This window comes from Musa acuminata, chromosome BXJ2-7 (genome assembly GCF_036884655.1).
Source record: "Musa acuminata AAA Group cultivar baxijiao chromosome BXJ2-7, Cavendish_Baxijiao_AAA, whole genome shotgun sequence".
In the NCBI taxonomy this organism is placed as follows: Eukaryota; Viridiplantae; Streptophyta; class Magnoliopsida; order Zingiberales; family Musaceae; genus Musa; species Musa acuminata.
This window is the reverse complement of record NC_088344.1, coordinates 10,064,997-10,086,848: the sequence shown is the minus strand read 5'-3', so window position 1 is coordinate 10,086,848 and position 21,852 is coordinate 10,064,997. Positions and strand designations below refer to the sequence as shown.

Sequence of the window (21,852 nt, the reverse complement as noted above, 5' to 3'; positions counted from 1 at the left end):
AAGAAGATTTACTATCTCATGTTATTAGGAAAAATGACAAATATGAACTATGAGATATTAACATATCTTTGTGGAGTGAATCTCAACATGACAAATCAAGATCATGAGTAGTATCTTTAGATAATATGGGTGTTCTCTTATGATATATAATAATAAAATTGAATTATTTATTTATCTTTTCAAAAGGCTTGTGTTACTCATGTTTGTGTTTGAAATGATTATTTCAATTTACTGAATGACAAGATAACTAGTAAATTTAAATATGGGTGACGATTTGCCGATGGCAATCATTGATGTCGATAAGGTGAAGATCAAAACATTTGATGGAATAGTAGCTTATGTTCCAATGATGCAAAAGAATTTATTTTTGAGTTTTTTTTAGATATTAGGGTTATGGCGATAAAAAGGAGATTGCATCAAGGTATCTACCATATGGAAGAAAGTATAGTGAAGATTTCAAAGGGCTGAAGACAGGTTGCATACGCAACGAACGGTAAGTACCTATTATAGTGAGCTTCATTTATAGTGTAAAAAAATAAAAAAAAATAATATTTATGGTTTTCAGGATACAAATAATTATAAGAAAAAAAATTACACTAGTAGTAAGAGGTTGAGATGAAAGTTTCTCCCCATAATCAAATATCATCATTGATTCAATTCCAGCAATGCAAGATGTATTGACAAATTTGTTAAAATCATTTATGGGGTCATGAATTGATTCAATTTGTGTAGCTATGGTCAATTCTTTAAGCCAATAATTGAAAGAAGCACAAAGTAAGAAAATACTGAACAAGGTGAAAATTGTTAAGATTGACAAGCAGCATTTTATAAGGTTCAAACTATTTGAAGAAGTTCTAATTAAATTTAAACTTCTTAATGAATTTAAATTTAGATTAGAGATTAAAGTAGAAAGAGTCACTAGAAAATTATGATTTGTTATTATGAATATATATTGATTTTCAAGGTCGTGGTGAAAGGTAGAGACAGAAAGAAGATATTTTAGACGTTTTTTAGTTTCTCTTTAGGATGTGTAAAGAAGATATTCTTAATCCGATATACAAAGGGTTAAGAGGAGAAGAGTTGTTATGATAAATTTTTGCTCGAGCGAGGATAACCCAAGAATCTTATAATCGATATGATAAATTAAAAAGTTTGATTTTATCAATAAATATAAATAGATGTTATTAAATTACCATACATCTTGCATCAATTTTTGAATATATTTTAAATTTATTAATCTCTAATTTATTATTTTAATTTTAAAATTTTCTTCACTTCCTTCCCGACAAACATGAATTTCCTTCTGTATACGCTTTTGAAAGGCATTCATGTATTATTTTCGATTCATTAAAAACTAGTTATTGTTGCAAGTTACTTTTTCATTCAATAGATTCAATATAAATAAATAAATAAATAAATAAATAAATAAATAAATTCATGTTGCAATTGATGATTATTTTTATTATTTCTAAAGTTACTATCGTCCCCTGATCGCTTATTATTTCAATATCTCTTATGTTGTAGAGGAGGAAAAATCATTGTGTTGATGGGTTGCAATAGATCAACCAAAACTTTTCCTTTTTTTTTTGGTTTCAGTCGGATCATTGGTTTGATCCACTTATGTCTCGTTGAGTGCTAATGCTTTGAGCACCGGTTGTATTTTTTCTTCTTTTTTGAAGAAAAACTTCGATTTATTTGAAGCTCAAATATGTTAAGTATCACGATAATGTTTACGATTTCCGATCAACTCATCCGATTCGGTCTCAGATGATGGCATCACGGCGACAGACGAAAAAGGTTGCACGAATTTTCATGCACCAAAGCCACAGGGGAAGCCGCTCCTCCGCTTTCGTGCCCAACAGGACAGGGATCGGCATCCGCTTCGATGACCACGAACGCCTCCGATGATGCTGGCAGGGATTCGGCGCACCGGACGCCACGGATCGGTGGGGGCAGCAGACACAAGTGGCTGTGGCTGGATCGCCAGTGAGCATTGATTACGATGCGAAGACAGATGCCGAGCGGGCGAAGCTGGGCGGGTGGGGGGGATGGCAGAGGAGCTCCATCTCCCGATGGATGCTTCCTATGGATTCCTTTTTCGAGAGCTGTATCAACGAGACGTAGACGTATGCACGTATCTTGCGCACTCGAGGAATGGAAGGGCGCCATTTCCAAACGGCTCATGCGTCCCTTTTGTCATTGCGTGTATCCATCCGACTGTTCTGCCTCATGTGTGCTTTCTTCCCCGCAGTAGCCTGTCGATGAGATGTATGTAAATGTTCCACAGATCTCTGACAAGCGAAAGTGACCTTTTAAGGGCTCATGCTCATGCATCCTTACTGTCTCGCTTCAGGCTCAGTACTACAGCGCGGATGAGATTGAATGCACAAGAATAGTGGTTTTGGAAAGGGTTGGTTCATGCATTCTTCCTACTGTCATCTGCGGTATTTGCATCTACAGCACCGCAGCTGCAGGTAGTACATTTATGTATCTGACATCCCGTTGGCAGCATATGCTTGGCTACATCATTCCCCTCTACTATATTCAATTAGAATATAAAGCTCAAAACGTTGATGTGATGTTCTGATCCGATCGTATACCGATTCTCATTTCCAAAGGTTAGAATGTTCAATAAACTTAAATATAGTTTTTTTTTTGCTAGATTTAAATATTTTGTCTTTATTTTACGTATAGTTTAGTTATTATATTATCTTATCATGTTAATAACAAGATTATATTAGCATATAATTATTAACCTGTGGGACTAATCTATCCCTACATGTTCCAATAGAATGTGAAGTTCCATGTACAGAGTCTCCAAACACGACAGTATACTACGACACTCATCGTCTCTGTCGTCACTGTGAGATAGAAGAGAAGATTTCTAGAACCCAACAAAATTGCCTTCCCGCCTCTCTCTCTCTCTCTCTCTCTCTCTATCTATCTATCTATCTGTGTGTGTGCTGCAAGACACAGTGAGTGACAGAGATTACTAGAAAGAACAAACGCAAACAAGGTGGTAGAAAGCATCAATCGAAAGGAGGAGGATGAGTTTGGACTGTGCTGAAAAGGCTGATGTAGAAGGATGATGGCTCTGTTGTCGTGGTGGCTGTGGACTCACAGTAGGTGGGAGTGGATGGAATCCCACCAGGGATATCTTTTCCGCCACGGAGTCCTTCACAGGTTCTCATCCCTGCCTTCTTCCCCACTCGCCTCTGCTCCCTGCCCGGGCGCGGAACACGAGATCTGCACCAGTTTTCTATATAGTTTGTGTCGTGTCTGCATCGTTAGATGCCCACTCTGCGTGTTTGGTATCTGAAGCCGCGCGCGCGCGGAGGGAGAGCCGAATAATGGATGGTCACGAGATCAAAAGTCGCTCCGATGGTTCTCGTCTTTCATTGTCAGGAGGACGGAGTGGCATCAAAGCAGAAGGATCTGTTTGATGCGGTTCTCTTCTGTTTGTTTGTGATGGGAACGATCCTTCTCATACGGTTCATACTTCTCGTGATCACGATGAAAGATTCAGACGTCGAGAGATCATGTGTGATTAAGAACTTGCTCGTTTCAGAGTTTGGTTAGCATAATCTTTTGGGTGTTCTCCGAGATATAAACAGTGAGATGATTGGAACATTTGGCGACCACTGTGGTGTCAGATCCAGCATTAAGAGGCTAGTAGGTTATGCAGAAAAGAAGAAGGAAATAACAGTCGAGATGCTGTGGGCTCTGATGCCGAGGGGACACAAAGGCTGTTCCCATCACATGCTCTCTCCACCTTGTTCTCGTCTTCTCTTCTTTTTATTCTGTCACTCGAGATGATCCCATCACCAGCCCCCTTCCCTTTGGATCAAAGTAGGGAGCTTTTGCATGTATGGATGGTCCTGTGAAACTGCTTATTTATGTATTGGATCGCCTCTCCAAAATGTCACCTCTTCTCATAACGGCACGTCCCAAGTCTTTCCATCAACCTTTATTGACTCGGGAGGATAAAACGTATTTATTCTTAGTTCAATCTCACAACTTTGTGGTCGACAATAAAAATGAATAGGATTGTTAAATATTTGGTTAAAATATTAATTATATTTAAATTTATTTTTTGATAAATAAATATCTTTTACTATAAATACACATTCGGTTTTAAGGTTTTGATGAGAGATAAAGATATAAAGAAAATATTTTTTGATGCTTCTAAGAGTTTTTCGATAATGTTTCTAAAAAGGATAGAAATTTTTTTTTCAAGATTTATATAGGAGGATAAAAAAAAATCGTGCAGGATAACCCAAGGATCTTGATCTTTATGTATTGAAAATTTTAATTTTCTTCGGTAAATGTAGATGAGAGTTATTGAATCACATTAATCTTATGTTGATCCGTAAAAGTTTTATCAAAATGCTAATGCACGAGATTGATTTATCATTCGTTGTTATAACAAAGACTTTCCGACATTACCACAACATCTGCTAAGTGAATGTGACCATGTCAAGCTCAAACATAAGTTCATAAATCCCAGACTACATTAGACGTATGTAAAGTACGATAAAGAGAAGTTGATTACACTCTCATTTCCATCATCAATGATCCTTGGGAGTGAGAGAGAGAGAGAGAGAGGTTGGGATTTCCTCACGCTATTGTGGCTCTCCGAGCTGTGTGGAGGCTTTTCTCTCCCTCAGTGACATTGGGCCTTGGAAAGATCCCATCTCCGACTCATCATCCCCCACAATGGCAGTGAGATAGATAGTCTTGCTAGTGAGTCGAACGAGTTGTCTTGCTATTCCGGCATGGATGGCTGCAAAAGAACTTACTGATGGATCGAGTGATGTCTCAATCACACTTCACATCACGGATGGACCGAAGCCTGCAGGTTCGATCGGGTGCTGATGACATAATTCTGTCTCCTCCATTTTGCCAATCAAATCAAAACTTTAGAAAGAAGAAAAGGAGGGACTGTTTCCCACTATTGGATTCAGTGGTTTTAAGTCAGATAAAAAAAAAGGGGGGCAAAAATATCTTTCTAACCTTTTCTCCCTCATCAATAAATAGCTGAATACATATAACACAGTACTATTTAGAACCACTACATGATTGGATAGATATTCTCAATTTTTTATGCCTTCATTTTTGTATTTAATTGGTATCAGTTGGATGGTATAGTAGACAATCAATCTGGCAAGACAAATCCAACACATAAAGCCCAGTGGATCACAGTGATAACGGCCCAATAAAGGCAATCAATGTCGACGTCTAAAGTGGGTAATAAGTGCAAAGCCTGCTTGTGTTAGGATGGGTAAATATTTGTAGATGCTTTACTATAAACCATATTGTTTAGTGTGCCCAAATTAATTGAAGAATAAGAATTTTAACTAGGAAAGGGAACCCTTAAACATGTGTTATGAATCTCCAAACTTTAATGGAGGGAGAATGTAAACACTCGGTCAACTCAGGCTTTAATTTGAATTAATTTAAGGAAGAATTTTATTTTGATTCTAATAAATTGAAGTGTTCGACCAATCTATCGCTTCGTATTAATCAGACTTGGAGAGCAAGCAAGCATGATGAGAAAGGTATGTATGAATGATGGAGCAAAGCATGAGAGAATCGGCAGTGTTAGAGGGTTCATAAATAAAGATCTGATCTCTCTCTCTCTCTCTCTCTCTCTCTCTCGTACTTATCATGAGATCTATGTGCTGGTATCCGTGGAACCTGCAAGATTTCTTTCTGTCGAGGTTCCTGTGAACCAAAAAAGAGAGCTGCTGATCCATGTTTAGGTGAGCTTGAGCTGCTGAGGACGCTGCTCGCTCACATACTGTAATCCTTGGACTCGGAATCAGTGAACATTTGCTGCCGCCTATCGAAGCAGTGGCCCAGGCGACAAGAGTAACCAGTGGGAGTCTTTCCCAGTGTCCTCCTGTCATCATGCTTTATCCTACAACACAAGGAAAAAGTAAAGGCTTCTCTTCTCTCCCATGAGGCATCATCAGACAAGCAAAATGCGTCGGTTCAACTTTATATTGTGCCTTGGAGAAGGCATCATGTTGCATCTCCGCACGAACGCACAACCCTCCCTTTTAATTTATCAGTAGCCCCCCTAAAGGTAACTCGGCATCTTCCTTTGTCTTTGATCAGGTTTTGTTTTCTCTGTCCGATGGTGAAGTCTCTCTTTCCCATTCGTAAGGCTTGTTCGATGTGAACAGTCCCTGGTACTCACTCCTCAGACACCCCCATCTCCATCCACACCTTTTCTTGGATGCTAACATAATTTGGTTTGTAATGGGGTGCTGATGATGCCCCTACTCCACTGCACCTTTAGTAGGGATATAGGCTTCATGTTCTCCTATCCTCGCAGAAGTAAGTAGAACAAGGACAAACGAATGGTGTTGAATGTCTATGAAGTAAACTTGGAAAAGCCTTTCGACTCCCATTAAATTATAGCGCTGCCCATAACACGTTCGAGGAAAAGAAGAAAAAGAAACCAAGTGATGTTTTCTTCAACCTTCAAAAGCTTCATGAGACGTTTAATTACCCGACTGCGAAGAAAGTGGAAGAAGACAATCGAGAATCTGCAAGCTTTACTGCGAGATGCTAAAGTTCTGACGCCACAAGCCGGGGGTAACTTGATCTTCTCCGAGGAACAAAGTGAAATGATGCTGTTGGCCTCACTTACAACCGGTGCAAACCTCCGTCTCTCGCTATTTGTAAGCGGACATCAGTAGCTGCATGGAATTGATGACCGCTTCTTCTTAGAATGAGAAGTTGCTGTCGATCGTTTTAGTAGGTTCTATGTTTGTTGCATGCATGTTCGGTCGATATATGGCCACCACAAAGCTCAAATTCCTCGGCTTTCCTGTAGCACAGCCCATTCTTCTCTGTAGGATCGCCTAAGCGAGAGTATCGAAGCCCGTCTTTGCTTTAACATGAGAGAGAGAGAGAGAGAGAGAGAGAGAGAGCAAGCAAGTTTGTCAGGTGTCATCTCGGGAAGATTGCAGCCTGTTTCCACCAACTCGTTTTACCTGGCCACAACATTTTCCAGACATCTTTTTCAGTGCCTCAATTCTGATGGTGGAGAATCTATGGAGTACATTTTATTTGTTTTGTCGACGGTTCATTTTGAAGAGCTTGAGGTCATTAGTCGCATTAAAAATTATTTCAAGCTGGCATGGGATATAGTTAATGCGATGCTGTTAACTATATGAGTGCAACTGAGTAATCTCCCACAAGCTAAGCTCTTCTACGAGTCATGCTTTAACACGTGAGTTGAGTTGGAATCCTACTGTTTGTGTGCTTCGATTACTATAACATTTTACTTACTTGGCTGTCACTCTTTTAGGAACTAAGGGGAGACAACATATTGATGGGTGCTTGACATGCGGCAGACATTTAATGTCAACATCAAACATCAACATTAGTATATGATGCTATTGTTTTCATTTTAGTTGGAACCATTAACGAGTTCAACATATAAAATCGAGCCATTAACGAAGCATCGCAGCTGCAAAAGCCATAATGATGAGTATTGACATATGACATTTTATTCTCTCTCCCTCAACTTGAGTCAGTCTCTTCGAATGGTATCCACTTCTTCCCTACTTACTGTACATCGAAATTTGATTTAAATATCGATATAGGAACCAATTCAATAGTCTAAGGTTGTGCTTCACACCGATCCAAATCAAGGCCTAGTGCCTTATTCTTTGCAGTCTTTTGCAAGGTCGAGATTTCAATATATATATACACATACATGGGTGGTGATGGCAGAGGAGAGGTGCTAAGTTGGGGGTTGACTTTCGAGGGTATCTGAAAAGATACGAACCGTTGACTTGTTTCTAGTTCAATCATTCATAGCATAAATTACACCAATTAGAGGTCGCAAATTCTAATTCATTTCCTAAATATCACTTATTTATCTACCGACTTTTGCATACTTAGCTAAGTCAAATTTGCATCACGCTTTATAGAAGAAAATTGGTGTTGGAAAACCTTGATAGAAGTACTAGTTAGAGGCCATGTGGAAGTCCAATGTTACTAGGGCTAGGGGTGCTTAAATCCATTTGAACCAACCCGTTAAGGTTAAATCGATTTGAACTGATTTTTTTATTCCAAAAATCAATTCTGTTTAGTTAAAAAGTAAGCTAAATTAAACCAAAATTGTTTCATATATACTTAATCGAATTTATTCAAAACTGATTAATCGATTATATGTATATATATACATACATTAATCAGCTCAATTGAATTGAATCGAAATTTTGGTCCAATTGTATCGATAGGATAATATTTATAAAATTGAGCTCACATTATTTATAAAATTATGACATTGAAATTATGCTAACATCACTAAGGGGCCTTTCGGTCGATTTGATTAATCGAATTTGATCCAATAAAAACTTAAGAATACTCTTATATATTTATAGTCTTCAAAATTAAAATATTAATGAATCAATTCGAATCGAATCAATTTTCGATTGATTGCGCTCTAGTTTGATTTTGAGTCCAATTTAGATTTTTAATTCAATTTGAACATCTCCAATTACGGCTTAGAGAGTTAATTAAAAATTTATTTAATAATTGGAGTAATGATGTAATTTACCGTTCATATATTTATCATTATCCACTGCGTCTGATGACATATAAGATCTCAAATTTTCAATGTTTAAAATGTGATATTCCTGCACAATAATAGCATCTGGAGTGGGAAACGGATTTGCTATGGGAGCGCCGCTCCCAAAGCAAAGGGCGTTTCCGTGGGAACATGTCTTATCGTGTCGTTGGAACCCATTCATGGTCCCAAACTACCAAGTCACTCCTGCACTCGCTGCTTCCTTGCCCTCCTCCTGCTGAGCCTATATAACGCCACACTAACTACTCTGGCTTCCTCCACCTGCGCCCCCTTCAGAAGCCTACACTAAAGTATCGCCATTTGGTGCTCACCCGAGCAACAATGGCGGACGTCGACCGTTGGGTGCCAACCCTGACCCCGGCCAACGCCGCAGGCCTCCGCCGCCTCTCGGCCCGCGCCGCCGCCAGCCCCCGCGCCTCCTCCTCCTTCCGCCGCCTCGGCCTCCTCTCCCTCCGCCCCCTCGCCGAGGCCGTCCTCTCCCACCTCCGCGCCGCTTCCGTCACCTTCCGCCCCGGCCTCTCCGAGCCGGAGCTCGCCCGGCTCGAGGCCGACCTCGCCTTCTCCTTCCCGCCCGACCTCCGTGCCCTCCTCGCCCTCGCTCTTCCCTCCGGCCCTGGCTTTCCGGACTGGCGCGCCCCCCGACCCACCCTCCTCCTGCGCCTCCCCCTAGCCGCTGCCGCCGTCCAGGTCGCCCGCGGTGCCCTCTGGCCCCGCTCCTGGGGCCACCGGCCAGCCGACGCCGCTCGCGCCCTTCGCCGCGCCCGTGCCGCTCTCCGCCACGCCCCGCTCCTCCTTCCCCTCTTCGGCCGCTGCTACCTCCCCTGCTCCCCGTCCCTCGCCGGGAACCCTGTTTTCTATGTCGACGACGCCCGCGTTTTCTGCTGTGCCCTCGACCTTACCGACTTCTTCCAGCGCCACTCAGCCGTTCTCGGGCACCCGGAGCCCTCCTCGCCCCTCCGGAGTCTGGACGCCGCCTCCGCCGCCGGCATGAGCCCTCGCTGGATCGAATTCTGGAGCGACGCTGCCTCCGACCACCGCCGCCGTAGCTCTTCTTCTTCGTCGTCGTCCTCCTCCTCCTCGTTCTCTTCCTCTGCTTCGGAGACAGCTTCCACGTCCTCGTCATCGCCTCCGCCGGATCCGAAGCGGTTCGTGGAGATCCGGTCACCGAGGTTGCCGGACTGGGTCGGAAGCTACCTGGACCGCGTCGGATCAGTCCTGAGGCAAGGTGGGTGGGGCGAATCGGAAGTCAGGGAGATGGTTCACGTTCCGGCATCGCGGGTCTTCGCCGGCGGCGACGAGCTTGCCGCAACGGCCGAACTGGTCGACGCAGATGCGGTGCTGGACGCGCTGCTTGTGAAGGCGGATAGGTGCTCCGACTCGCTCCGCCGGGCTGGCTGGACCACCGACGAGGTCTCCGACGCGCTGGGGCTAGATCTCCGGCGGCGGCGTGGGAAGGACCACCGCCCACCAGTGAAACTACCCCCAGGGATCGCCCTTAAGCTCGCGAAGCTCGCGGAGGCGGTGGCCCGATCCTGAGTGGCGGTGTCCAGATACAAAAGCGCGTCTGCTTCTTTTCTTTTTGTTCTGTTTCTCGAGTGGCTTTTGCAACGTTCAATTTAGTATAAAGTTCGGGAGGGCGATATACAAGAGAGTGAAAGGGGGTATAGCGTACTCAATATACATATGTCAGCTGTGTATGTGATCGTAAGTGGACAATAAAATGTTTCACGTTACGGAGTATGTTACAAATGCTACAACATTACTCGTTGCTGTTTTCTTGTGTCCTCCTCGAGGTATATATAATCTCCAGACGCTGATCACTCGCTCCATCTCATGAGAGAAAACGAAATTCGTATATACTTCCATATCTATTATATATGTTTCTATGAAAATCCCAATCCATCAGCACACCATATACGAAACATAATGTTGTTGGGAAGGGAATTCATGAACTCAATTTTGTTAGGAAGATGGTGTGCTCTGCTCGGTGGTAGTCTGCACTTGTTTTACTTGTCGTGGCTGGCAAAGGCAACCACACGCGCGGGGATCGCCTCATCTCCAAAAGGCGGAGCCCCCAAGGAAACCCCACTTTGTGCAAAAGCGTGCGTGTGGCTGCCGCTGCTTTCCTTTTCCCTCTCCTCCTGTGTTTTCTGATGCACCTGTTTTCTTTGTTGGGGTGACAGCTTTGGAAGCTGTGGAGGATACTCGAAGTGGATGGGAGCGCAGTGGCACGCTGTCCGTGAACTAAACAAAGAGACACTAGGGAGGGAGGGAGGTAGAGAGAGAGAGAGAGAGAGAGACATGACAGCGAGACTTCATGTTGTTGGGTCATGGGTGGTTGGGTGTGCTCACGCCCGAATCAAAAGCTCTTGCTTTGCTTCAACAGTGTTGGCTGCTGTACAAGGCCGATGTACTAAAAGTTTCTTTATTGCAAGTAGAATGAATCATAGGCTCTTTGGATTTGTTGGCCGGGAGCTAACACTATTTGGCCCGGCCAGTTGGACATGTAGATGACATCGAATTCCAGTTGAACCATGTTGGATGGGAATTATCAAGCAAGCCATGCACTGTGCTGCCACAGAGTGGTCTCCTGGGTCCGTGGAGATGATTTCATGAATGTAGGGGCAACACTGTTGTCTTTTGGAATGACCGTACTCTTGTACTTCCTATCGAGAAGCTTTTAACATGTACTGAAACAGATAACGATTGGGAGAGGTGGCCTCTCCCTCTTCTGCAGTGCCTCTCGAGCGTGCTCCTCATCTCCTCCGTCTCCATTCCTCCTGCTGTGGATGCCGAGGACCCTAAGGAGGCAGTAAGACCGCTTCCGAAGGATAGGAGAGCATGCACGAAGGCTACAGCAGCCCTAGGAAAGGTGCGATAGGGCAGGGACATCATCAGCGACCCGTATAACCAAATTATAGTACACGGCATGAAAAGGAGCGGATGGAGATTGGAATCTGTGGAGTAGCAAAGCTTATTCACATCCACTATGCATTGGAAGTGGGAAAGAGAGATTTCACCATCAGACAGGCAAAACAAACCCGATCAGAGACAAAGGAAGATGCCAAGTTACTTTTGGATGGTTGCTGATAAAATTAAAGGGGAGATGTGTGCCCGTGCGGGGCTGCAACATGATACCTTCTCCAAGGCCTGAGATAAAGTCGAACGGAGGCATTTTACCTTCTGTACGTAATGATGCTTCTGGGAGAGAAGAGAAGCTTTTTCTTTTTCTTTATGGTCTCGAGGATAAAAGCAAGATGAGGGTAGGACACTGCTTCGGACTCCCACTGGTTACTTCTGTCACCTAATGCGAAGGCCCACCCATTCCAACTCCTCCATGCATGCTTATCTTCAATTCCCAGGATAAAACCATGCGAAGAGGGTGAAGACCTCATGACACCGGCCGGTTTGAGGTCCCAGCAAATTGTCAATCATGTGTATACGTAAACTTCGATCAGTAACTTGGCTAGTTTGGATTTAGAAAGATAAATACCGAAATTAAATTACTTTAATTAACATATATCCATAAATAATTTCTCCTTTCTTAATTGCAAGATTGCATGGCTACCTTTCGGATGCATTGAGACCAATGAACAGCCCTCTCTTATCCGTTCGTTGCTCTAACAGCAGCCGCGGGAAACATAAGAAACAGATAGGAGTCAGCTTTTGGACGCCGCAAAAAAAAAGCCATGGCATTCGCAGTCTCGACCACAGTCGCCGGAATCCACGCCGGCGAGGCTCCTCACGCCTTCGCAAGCTCTTCCCTCAACTTCCCAGCCGGAGGGAGAAAAAGAGGCCCATTTCATTCCACCTTCTCCTCCCGTCCACCACCGCGACCAGTGGCGACTCGGCTCCTCGCCCGAGCCCAGCTGCAGCGCGCGACGTGGCTCCCCGGCCTCGACCCGCCTCCCCATCTCGATGGCACGTCTGTTCTCATGCTCCTTCCCTGCCTGCTCTCTGGGTTTTCATTTGAGCAGCTCCTCCGTAGCTCTACGTGATCAAATTCGTGGTTCAGGCTCGTCGGAGACTTCGGTTTCGATCCGTTGGGGCTCGGTGAGGATCCACAGAGCTTGAAATGGTACGTCCAGGCCGAGCTTGTGCACTGTCGGTTCGCGATGGCTGGCGTCGCCGGCATTCTGGTCACAGATGTATGCAACTCGCCCTCTGCACCTGTGCACTTCAGATTGTTTCGTTGCTATAGGTTTTGCACAATCAAATTGAGGTTTGTTTGGATGGATTAGTTTATGGAGGAGTCTTCTGCGGGTCTGTGGTTTGGGGGTGTATCACTGTGTCATGTTTAGCTGACTGTGGGACACTAATAACAGCATTTTGCAATAGGCGATAAATACTGCAAATGTCTAAGGTTTGCATTCTAATCCATGACGTGCTGCTTCTAGCTACTACGCGTGACAGGATTCGGCAACATTCCAGTATGGTTCGAAGCAGGTGCCGTAAAGTTCGAGTTCGCCAGTACAGAGGCACTCTTCGTTGTCCAACTCCTCTTGATGGGGTAAGATTCACTGACAAATAAACAAAAGAACATTTTCTTCTGTGATCACGACATATAAATCAATAGCCATCTATTGTTTTCAGATCTCATGTTCCGTCCTCATTATGATGCAGATTTGTTGAGACCAAACGGTATATGGATTTTATTAAACCTGGATCACAAGCCCAAGAAGGCAGCTTTCTGGGGTTGGAAGCCGCACTGGAAGGCTTACAACCTGGGTGAGTGTCGAAATCTCTGATTCCTCGAGCAGCTGCTATTATACCTTGTAATTAAGTGTCATTCGTGCTTGTTTCACACGTCTGTTTCTATTGCATCGTTTGAAGTAGAAGTTCTAGCTATAAGCTTATTTGATCGGTCTTTGAGAAAGCTATCCAGGTGGACCACTGTTCAACCCTCTGGGACTGGCCAAAGATATTGAGAATGCCAGTGAACTGAAGCTGAAAGAGATCAAGAACGGTAATGGTGATCCGCAATTCTGTTTGCTTCCGAGTACGAGATGTGGAGCTACTGACGGGGATTTGCTGCCACAGGGAGGCTAGCGATGGTTGCGATGGTGGGCTTCTTTGTGCAAGCGAACGTCACTCACGTCGGACCAATCGACAACCTCACATCACACCTCGCGGATCCATTCAAGAACACCATCATCCACAACGTTTTTGACTCTGCTTCTTGAGAAAAGATGTTTGATGTGGCCCTTCATGCAAGCTTGGGTCGTATAAGAATCCCACTGATTGATTCCATGGCACTGTCATTCATCATGTTATTATTTCTTGAGTTCACCAAACCTAAACGATCATCTTCTTACTGCTATGACTGTATTGATGTCTTGGATACTCGAGGTTTCCTCCCCAAGGAGTGGTGCCTATTTGGGTTACTTTTGGGTCAACGATGAGCTTCTATTATTAAGAGAGAGAGAGAAGAATTTATGATGTTTTTCAATATTTTAGGGAATAAAAGAAACAACATATTATTAGCACTGATGAGGTGGCAGAGTCTTCATAGGAACGGACTAATTAAGGTCACCTATAAACGAACACATCAAAATTTGTTCGAGAAAGCAGAGGCTGATAAGAACAAGCAACAAAAAGATAAAAAATTGATGGCTCAGAGGGCAGAGAGAGTTTCCAGAATAGGGTTCTTTACGAGAGCGGTGCCAATTCTGGACATTATTTCCTCCTCTCCTCCCCCTTCTTTTCTGTTCCCTCCGAAACCATTGCATCCTCCAAGTCTTGAAAGGGGAATCAGAAAAGAAGAGGAGAACTATCTAATAATGTAAGTTCTCTTTGTTTCCTTCAGTATCATTCTTCGTTAACGTATCGATCGATTCAGCAGAGATTTTCTTTTCGGATTCAATTTCTCCATTGTATTCTTCTCTCTTTCCTATCTCGTTTGATATAGGAAATGGCTTCTATGATGTTTCTTTCAATTAGTTTTTGAGCTTAGGAAGATATGCATGATTCTCTGCAAGTTTCTCACCTTTATGTTCTTGGACAATGTGTTGCCATAATAGATAATCTGATGCTAAACATTTATTCTTTGGCCGGCCTTAATCTCATTGGCAAGCTTGATTTTTTATCCACTATTTTACGGATTTTGATTTGATTTTGACTCTTTGGATTATGATTTCTGCATCGAACCTTCCTTTTTCTCCCTTCCTATGAATGTGAATCACATGACCAATGAGATGCTTCAGAAGAGTAGTTGTTCTTTGTAGCGTTTTCACGTCTCAATCATTTGCTTCTTGATCTTCTATTTATCTCGCAGAGGAAGTAGCCAGGGAATTATATATACATCCATTCATGGAGGAAGCACATATAATCGAAGAAAGCTCTTCCCGTGCTAATTCGTTTTCGTCGTCCGAAGGTTCCTCTGATCTAGAATCCATGACATTCCCTATCATCGAGGACGGCAGTCATCACCATGGAGAATCAGAGAAGGATGACGACGCCTTGTTTCTCGTTGATGTTCCCAACGCTCCACCAATCATCGACCAAAAAGGACTGGTTGTGCCGGAGAAAAAACCGGGAGCCGAGCTTGAGGACGCCAACTTCGACTCACCAAAATTGCAACGCATTCTGACGCCTCATTCTTTCGACGAATCAAAAGAGCTCGGAACACCCAAAATTGAGAAACAAGATGACGTGAACAGAAGGCTGGTTGACACTGCAGCACCTTTCGAGTCTGTTCGGGCGGCCGTGACGAAGTTTCGAGGTATTGCCGACGGAAAAACTGAAGACTCCAAGACCGTCGAGGTAAATCTTACTTTTCTGGGTTAATTTTGCTGTTAATTTTCGCATGAATCCTGTCATTTTCCTGTTGAAAGAAGAGTAATTACATGCTGTGTGAAGTATAGGACCTCGTTACTAAGTAGATCTTTTATATACACAGAGGCAAAAGAGTGTCCAACTTGAACTCAAGAAAGTACAAGATGAAGTTCTACGGTATCAAAAACAATATGAAGATGCCAAGACGCTGGAAGGACGAGCGCTGAAGGAACGAGATCGGGTGATAGGACTCGTGGAAGAGCTAAAACTTCAATTGGAGACAGCAGAGGCTGAGGAGGCACAAGCAAAGCAAGACTGCGAGCTCGCTAATCTAAGGTTGAAAGAAATGGAGCAGAGAATCGCTGACAATGCAAGCGCCGCAGCCATGGAACAAATGGAGTTAGCCAAAGAACGACATGCGAGCGAGACTGCAGAATTGAAATCGGTCAAACAGGAGCTGGAGTCCATGCAAAGACGGTATGTTGCACTGGTTCTGGAAAGAGACATCGCGATCGGGAGAGCGGCAGATTCTATTTCTGCATCGAAGCAGATCGAGAAGACCATTCAGGATCTGACCCTCGATCTGATCACGACCAAGGAATTGCTCGAGTCAGCTCATTCCGCACGTCTTGTAGCGGAAGAACGAATAAACGGTGCAGCCTTGAGCTTGGAACTAGAAAATTTGATCTGGGAAATGTTGATGAAGCAAGCTGAAGGAGAACTACGGCAAGCTAGTGAGCAAGTCCTATCGACGAATGATGTGAAGTCAAAATTAGATAGAGCTTCAACATTGCTAGCCAGTCTAAAAGCTGAAGTAGCTTCGCACATTCAAGTAGCATCATCCACGACCGGAGATGAACTTGAGGAAGTGAGGACTAACATTGAGAAGACTAATGATAGCATCAAATGCTTGAGAGATGCGATTTCTTCACTCACGTCTGAGCTAGAAAGGGAGAAAGAAGCCCTGACGACGGAGAGACAGAAGGAAGCTTTGACATCCGCAGTAGTCTCGTCTCTTGAAGCTGAACTCGAAAGCATCAACAATGAGTTGCAACTGGTTCTGAGGAGGGAGAAGGAGGCCAGAGAAAAGGTGGAAATACCGAAGGCACTAGAACAAGCAAATGCGGAAGCAGAGCAAGCCAAATTAGCAGCTGCCTCGGCACGCGAGGAGCTAAGGAAGGCAGAGGAAGAAGCAGAAGTGGCCAAGGCAGGAGCCAGCAGAGTGGAGATGAGATTAGACGCCACTCTTAAGGAGATTGAGGCAGCTGAAGCCTCGGAAAAGTTGGCTAGCTCAGAAGTCGAAGCATCGAAAGAGAGTGAACAAGCGAGAATGGAGTGCGAGGACCCGTCGAACAGAGTAACGTTGCCACTCGAAGTGTACCGGAGACTTCGCAAGAACGTTGACGAATCAAAGGAGCTTGCTAACAAGCGACTGATTTCAGCCACCGAGCAAATCGATGCAGCCAAGGAGTCCGAGTCGAGGAGATTACAAGAACTGGAGGAGGCAAACAAGACGATCGAAGAAAGGAAGAAAGCACTGAAAGCCGCACTAGAGGTGGTGGAGAAGGCCAACGAAGTGAAACTGGATGCAGAGCAGGAGATGCAGACATGGAGAGGCGAGCATGGACAACCGAGGAAACCGACCGGCACGCGAAGCTTGTCTGACTTTTCTGATCTTGGTGGTGCCATTGGAGAATCGGAGAGCTCCGAGAGCGACTTAGATGCTGCAATCGAAGAGAGCTTCACTCCCAGGTCCTGTATGGGGCGGTCAAAGACAACCAATGCCGTACCCGAGCCAAGACGGAGGAAGAGGTTGTTCTTCGCACGGATAGTCATGTTCTTGGCGAGGAAGAAGGTTCAGTCCTTGAAGTAAGAGAAGCGCGTCTTGCAGTGTCCGTATAATTCTCTGCGTTATACCATGCAGAACCACAAGTAATCCTGCTGTGGCTGCTGGGACTTCTGCGGTCTACAACTCACGGAGCATGGTGTTTTAATTTTTTTTTCCTTTGATTGATTCATATCGTCATTTCCAATGTAAACGTTTATAAGCTTTCAGAATAATCCTTTTAATTCCCTAAGAACCTAAATGAGTTCTTTCATCATTTATGTTGTTCAGTGTTGATGGACTTTCTGCTACTAATCGAACTATAAACCAAGGAAAACTATATGACACAAAGTTGATCTTAGTAGTAATGGACCAAAGTTTGGGCCATATGAATCTGTTGAATGCTTGATTACAAACATGCAGTAGTAGTGTTCGCCTAATCAAACAACCTCACACCACGGGGGAAATCTTCGCAGTGTCTCAGGTACGGGGCCACCGATCCTATATCGACTTTCTTTCTTGCTTTGCAGTCGTAAGACGGAGGAAAATGGAAGCAGGGCTCCATCGACATGGAGTGGAGGCAAAGATCATGGTCATCCGGCCTCACCAGAAGCCACGGCCTCAAACCGCCCAGCCCCTGCGCCACATACCCGAAGGTAGAGAATGGGCTGGTGATCAGTGCGTCGCTCAGGCTCAACAGGTAAATCTCTGCAAAAGCTTTCATGTTGTGGTTGAGCTTCTCCGAATGCTGCTTCTCTTCATGGCTTGGTTGGTGGACGCTGATCACTTCTCCGGTGGTCGTCGCGTGCTCGTAGTACATGTTCCTGAGCTTCTCAAAGTACCCACTGCGCAAACTGGTCACAAGAACTGATCTCGGCTTCGCTCCGGTGATGGTTGGAAGAGCAGTATCCGTTAGATTAACGTTGGGCAATAACCTTTTGGTCAGTGCGCAGTCGATGATGTAGTCTGAGTGGCTATCGAAGTCAGCCTTTCCGAACAGTCTGATCTGGATTCCCAACCTTGATTTTGCATTGGCAAGATAAGCTTCATAGTACCTCGTTATGTAGCCCCAGACGGTGTTGGATGGATGGAAAAGATACGTTCCCAGATGGTGGAAGACGGCCGTCTTCTCCGGGAAGAGAAGACTCAGTTCCGTGTCGAACTCCGGGACGAGAAAGAAAGCGGGCGCGAAGTACTGGTTCGATCTCAGCAGCAACCAAGAGAACTTGCGGAGTAGCTGCTGACCCTCTTCGCAGTAGAACATCTTATCGAATTCGTCGTTGGAATGTACCAGGTGGAGATAGAGAAACGCCGGCAACGAAGCGTTTGCGGTGTCCATATCGTTGCTAAGCAGCTTGTTCTTGAGCAAATTTCCATAGCCGTGATCCTTCTCCAAGACCCAGCTGTACCTGACGGGGAAATCGGAAGGGAGAACCCACGACGTCTCAGGAAATGGCTCGCAGAAGAGGTCGCCCATGTCATCGGTGAGGTGGAGCAGTAAGACCTTGTCGTTGAGCAGAGCGTAGAGGAAGGCGGAGGCGATACTTATGATCCTGTTGCCTAAGCCGTCGGATGGCACCCACACCACGTAGTTGCACTCCGCGGCTGCTGTGCCGGTGTCGGACACCAACTGTTCGACGGCCTTCCTGTAGAGCTCGGTGTTCGGACCACATTTCTTGTGGAGGGCTTCGTACCTTCGAAGCCTTCGGATGAGGTAGGGCGAAGGAGTGTGGTTTGATGGTTTCCTCCGGTACCATGCGGACTGGTGGCGGCTCAGGCAGGAAGCGCCGTCGAATGCGACGGACAAGAGATCTCCGAGAAGCTCGTCCTTTGGTGGTTCAGCAGTGGAAGATCCAGCAGAACAGCTCCTGTTGGTGACTGCGGAATGATGAACAGAGTACGCAACAAAAATGTCATCACGTCGGGTGAAGGATGAGAGAGGCGGAATTGCTAAACGAGGATGAGGAATCTGGTCAAATAATAGTAATCTGACATATTATAGGGTGCTTATACGGGTCAACATCCAAACAAGGCCAATTATATTCTATATTTGTATAACGTGTCGTATACAACAAGTAGTTAACTTAAAATCAAGCTTAATGACCCAAAAATTCAACTAGAATGAACAATGATGGAAGGAATCTGATCCAAGACTGAATGATACATTTAGATGCGAAACTCTTATGCCTTCCATTTTTTACGTCTCCCAGTTGGATTAATCAGCCAAAGCTAAGAAATCATATCACTTTCCGAAGCCACACAAACAGATTCAACACGAGTGGGTTGAATCTTCACCCAGAAAGACATGCATGAAGAGCGTGTCTTTCTCGTCCATTCTTCACCCAGAAAGAACGATATGTAAAGGGAAAGATCCCCGTCGAGATCTGCAGAATCGAAGAGGCTCACCTTCGCCCGGTACCGCATAGCTTGAGAGGAGGAGATCAGGCGACAAACTGCGATGGGCTCCCGACAGTACAATGAGAAGCAGGGCAAGCGCGAGGAAGGGGAAGACGAAGAGTGACCTTGCGAGTGCGTAGCCAAGAGTTCTTTCTTCGAACATGGCGCCACGATTCACCTCCCGGTGGCTCGTCGCGAGGCTGCCTTCGGATCTGCTTTATTTGTCACCTCTTCGACGGGCGGACGACTTCACAGCACGTCTCTTTCCAGAATCCGAAGACGAGACTGCCCCATCCAACTAGTTTGTAGGACAAATGATCAGGTCGTGCGGTGCAGTCCGTGTCTTGTTTCGATGGGCTTAAATAGAATACTCGTTCCAATTTGAGCTACAAAATTAATAGTAAGAAGATACAAATTGCCATCATAATGAATGTTAGCATATTAGGTCATCACAATCGTGGGAAGTCGTGGCGCTTTACGTGATGGGCTTCTTTTCTTGGTGTCACAAACTATTTCTCTATGAATTACGACGAGTGCTAATGATCAAAACTCATCATTTATCCTTACTTCAGCTGTCACATACATTATTATCCTGTGGTAGGGCGAGAATACAAGGATTTTCTAGTGATCATGCTGCATTAGGATTGTCAATAGATCAATTTAAGGCAGGGATTAATAGCAGTATCCTTCACATAGCTTTCCAAAATTCCTCACATTTTTTGTCATTATATCCAAGCATAGCTTATGCAACGTAAACACCGTGGCTCATGGCGTATTTGAGACTGCCATTAAAGAAGGTTCCATTTGCAAATGCATTTACCATGTATGAGGCCGAGTGTTTTGTTGATCATGACACCATCATCACCCGAAGGTAACAATCTGAATCCAAATACTGTTCTTAGTAATAAGTCAAATGAGCCAGCGACAGGCTTATATATATATATATATATATATATATATATATATATATATATATATATATATATATATATATCAAGTGTCCTGAAGACTATCCATCATCCTTTTTTTATAGAGTAAAATGGTCATCTTGACTGGACTTTTTGAAGTGTTTTTATAACAGTTGAATTTAGTTAATGAAGTTTAGCTGTTTTTACGGTTAAATGAAAAGGTTACCCCCCCCTCTCTCTCTCTCTCTCTCTCCTTTGACAATTCGAGTTAATAGATCTTGACTTGGTCAAACTTGAGAAACTATAAAAAAGAATGCAACCAAGCTCAAGCCACTGTTAGACTAACAACTGAAATGGTACAAATGGGACCCTCAAAATAAACAATACAAATTGGAGGCACTTGAAACTTCGTAACAACGAAGTTCTTTTCCAAGCACACGCAGTACTAGTGGCTGCGTATTAATAGCGTCTCATCGACTATCTTATCGCCCCATGCAAAGTCTTCGCAGTGCTTCACGTAAGGGACGACTGCCCCTTTGTCAACGTTGCTTCCTGGTTTTGCAGTCGTAAGAGGAACCGAAGTGGAAGCATGGCTCCGCCGACAGGGTTCAAGGAGAAGCCACGGCCTCACACCTCCAAGGCCATACGCCACATACCCGAACGTGGAGAATGTAGAGGTGAGCAGTACGTCACTGAAGCAGGTATATTTCTGATCGAGCCTTGAAGTTGTGCCTCTGCTCTCCGTGTGCTGCTCCTCTTCTTGGGTTGATAGACGCTGATCACCTCTCCCGTAGTCGTTAGAGTCGGAGCAGCAGATTCTTCTTCGACAATCTCCGGTAATATATTGTTTAGTTATCTATCTAGATAGTTATCATGATTTAATGATTACAGGATGATTTCAATAACCATCTTAATCATGATCTAGTAGTTATAAGGTGGTTTCAATAACTACCTCATGATCTAATAATTATAGGGTGGTTATCACTAGGTCCTATAAATAGGACCATAGTTAGGACCATAGTTCATGAAGCAAGGAGATAGAGTCTGTATGCATTTGGTATCTTGTAAGTGTTCTTATCAATCCTCCTGTTTTTAAATACTACATCAGTTTTGAAAGATTCTTTTACTTGCATCGTAGTATTCTGTTTTTTCGTTGCTCCTCCATCCCAACATTTATGGTATTAGAGCCTAGTTTCAATTTGGGCATTATGGCTTCCAATGGCAATTCCATGTCTCAACCCCTTATTCCCATCTTCTCGAGCAAAAGCTATGAATTTTGGAGTATCAAGATGAAGACTCTATTCAGTAATATTTGATGATAGTTCATGCACTATTAG

The 21,852-nt window shown here is 44.2% G+C and overlaps 4 protein-coding genes across 4 annotated transcripts; 3 read left to right on the top strand and 1 right to left on the bottom strand.

Annotated features, from left to right (window-relative positions):
* Positions 1 to 8,843: 8,843 nt before the first annotated feature.
* LOC103991545 (uncharacterized) lies at positions 8,844 to 10,351 on the top strand. Its single transcript, XM_009411036.3, has one exon. It carries the CDS (start codon positions 8,933 to 8,935, stop codon positions 10,145 to 10,147), a length of 1,215 nt encoding a protein of 404 aa, XP_009409311.1. The 5' UTR covers positions 8,844 to 8,932; the 3' UTR covers positions 10,148 to 10,351.
* Positions 10,352 to 12,243: 1,892 nt separating this feature from the next.
* LOC103991544 (photosystem I chlorophyll a/b-binding protein 5, chloroplastic) lies at positions 12,244 to 13,931 on the top strand. The gene is made up of 6 exons (XM_009411035.3): positions 12,244 to 12,536; positions 12,627 to 12,759; positions 13,009 to 13,121; positions 13,235 to 13,339; positions 13,489 to 13,577; positions 13,652 to 13,931. The coding sequence occupies exons 1-6, from the start codon at positions 12,301 to 12,303 to the stop codon at positions 13,792 to 13,794; spliced, it is 819 nt and encodes a 272-aa protein (XP_009409310.2). The 5' UTR covers positions 12,244 to 12,300; the 3' UTR covers positions 13,795 to 13,931.
* A 147-nt stretch (positions 13,932 to 14,078) lies between these two features.
* Positions 14,079 to 17,463, top strand: LOC135617139 (protein WEAK CHLOROPLAST MOVEMENT UNDER BLUE LIGHT 1-like). The gene is made up of 3 exons (XM_065117080.1): positions 14,079 to 14,393; positions 14,886 to 15,373; positions 15,510 to 17,463. Exons 2-3 carry the CDS (start codon positions 14,921 to 14,923, stop codon positions 17,256 to 17,258), a joined length of 2,202 nt encoding a protein of 733 aa, XP_064973152.1. The 5' UTR covers positions 14,079 to 14,393; positions 14,886 to 14,920; the 3' UTR covers positions 17,259 to 17,463.
* Positions 17,464 to 17,567: 104 nt separating this feature from the next.
* On the bottom strand, positions 17,568 to 19,900 carry LOC103991543 (galactoside 2-alpha-L-fucosyltransferase-like). Its single transcript, XM_009411034.3, has 2 exons — positions 19,617 to 19,900; positions 17,568 to 19,088 (listed from the first exon to the last, which is right to left on the bottom strand). The coding sequence occupies exons 1-2, from the start codon at positions 19,768 to 19,770 to the stop codon at positions 17,647 to 17,649; spliced, it is 1,596 nt and encodes a 531-aa protein (XP_009409309.2). The 5' UTR covers positions 19,771 to 19,900; the 3' UTR covers positions 17,568 to 17,646.
* Between the last annotated feature and the right edge of the window lie 1,952 nt (positions 19,901 to 21,852).

Excerpts from the sequence above, each read along its gene's own strand:
- LOC103991545 (XM_009411036.3), top strand. The coding sequence starts at position 8,933 with ATGGCGGACGTCGACCGTTGGGTGCCAACCCTGACCCCGGCCAACGCC.
- LOC103991544 (XM_009411035.3), top strand. The coding sequence starts at position 12,301 with ATGGCATTCGCAGTCTCGACCACAGTCGCCGGAATCCACGCCGGCGAG. Across the intron at positions 12,760-13,008 it reads CCGGCATTCTGGTCACAGAT|CTACTACGCGTGACAGGATT; the intron begins GTATGCAACTCG and ends TGCTGCTTCTAG. Across the intron at positions 13,340-13,488 it reads CTGGAAGGCTTACAACCTGG|CTATCCAGGTGGACCACTGT; the intron begins GTGAGTGTCGAA and ends TCTTTGAGAAAG.
- LOC135617139 (XM_065117080.1), top strand. The coding sequence starts at position 14,921 with ATGGAGGAAGCACATATAATCGAAGAAAGCTCTTCCCGTGCTAATTCG. Across the intron at positions 15,374-15,509 it reads AAGACTCCAAGACCGTCGAG|AGGCAAAAGAGTGTCCAACT; the intron begins GTAAATCTTACT and ends TTATATACACAG.
- LOC103991543 (XM_009411034.3), bottom strand. The coding sequence starts at position 19,770 with ATGTTCGAAGAAAGAACTCTTGGCTACGCACTCGCAAGGTCACTCTTC. Across the intron at positions 19,089-19,616 it reads CTATGCGGTACCGGGCGAAG|TCACCAACAGGAGCTGTTCT; the intron begins GTGAGCCTCTTC and ends ATCATTCCGCAG.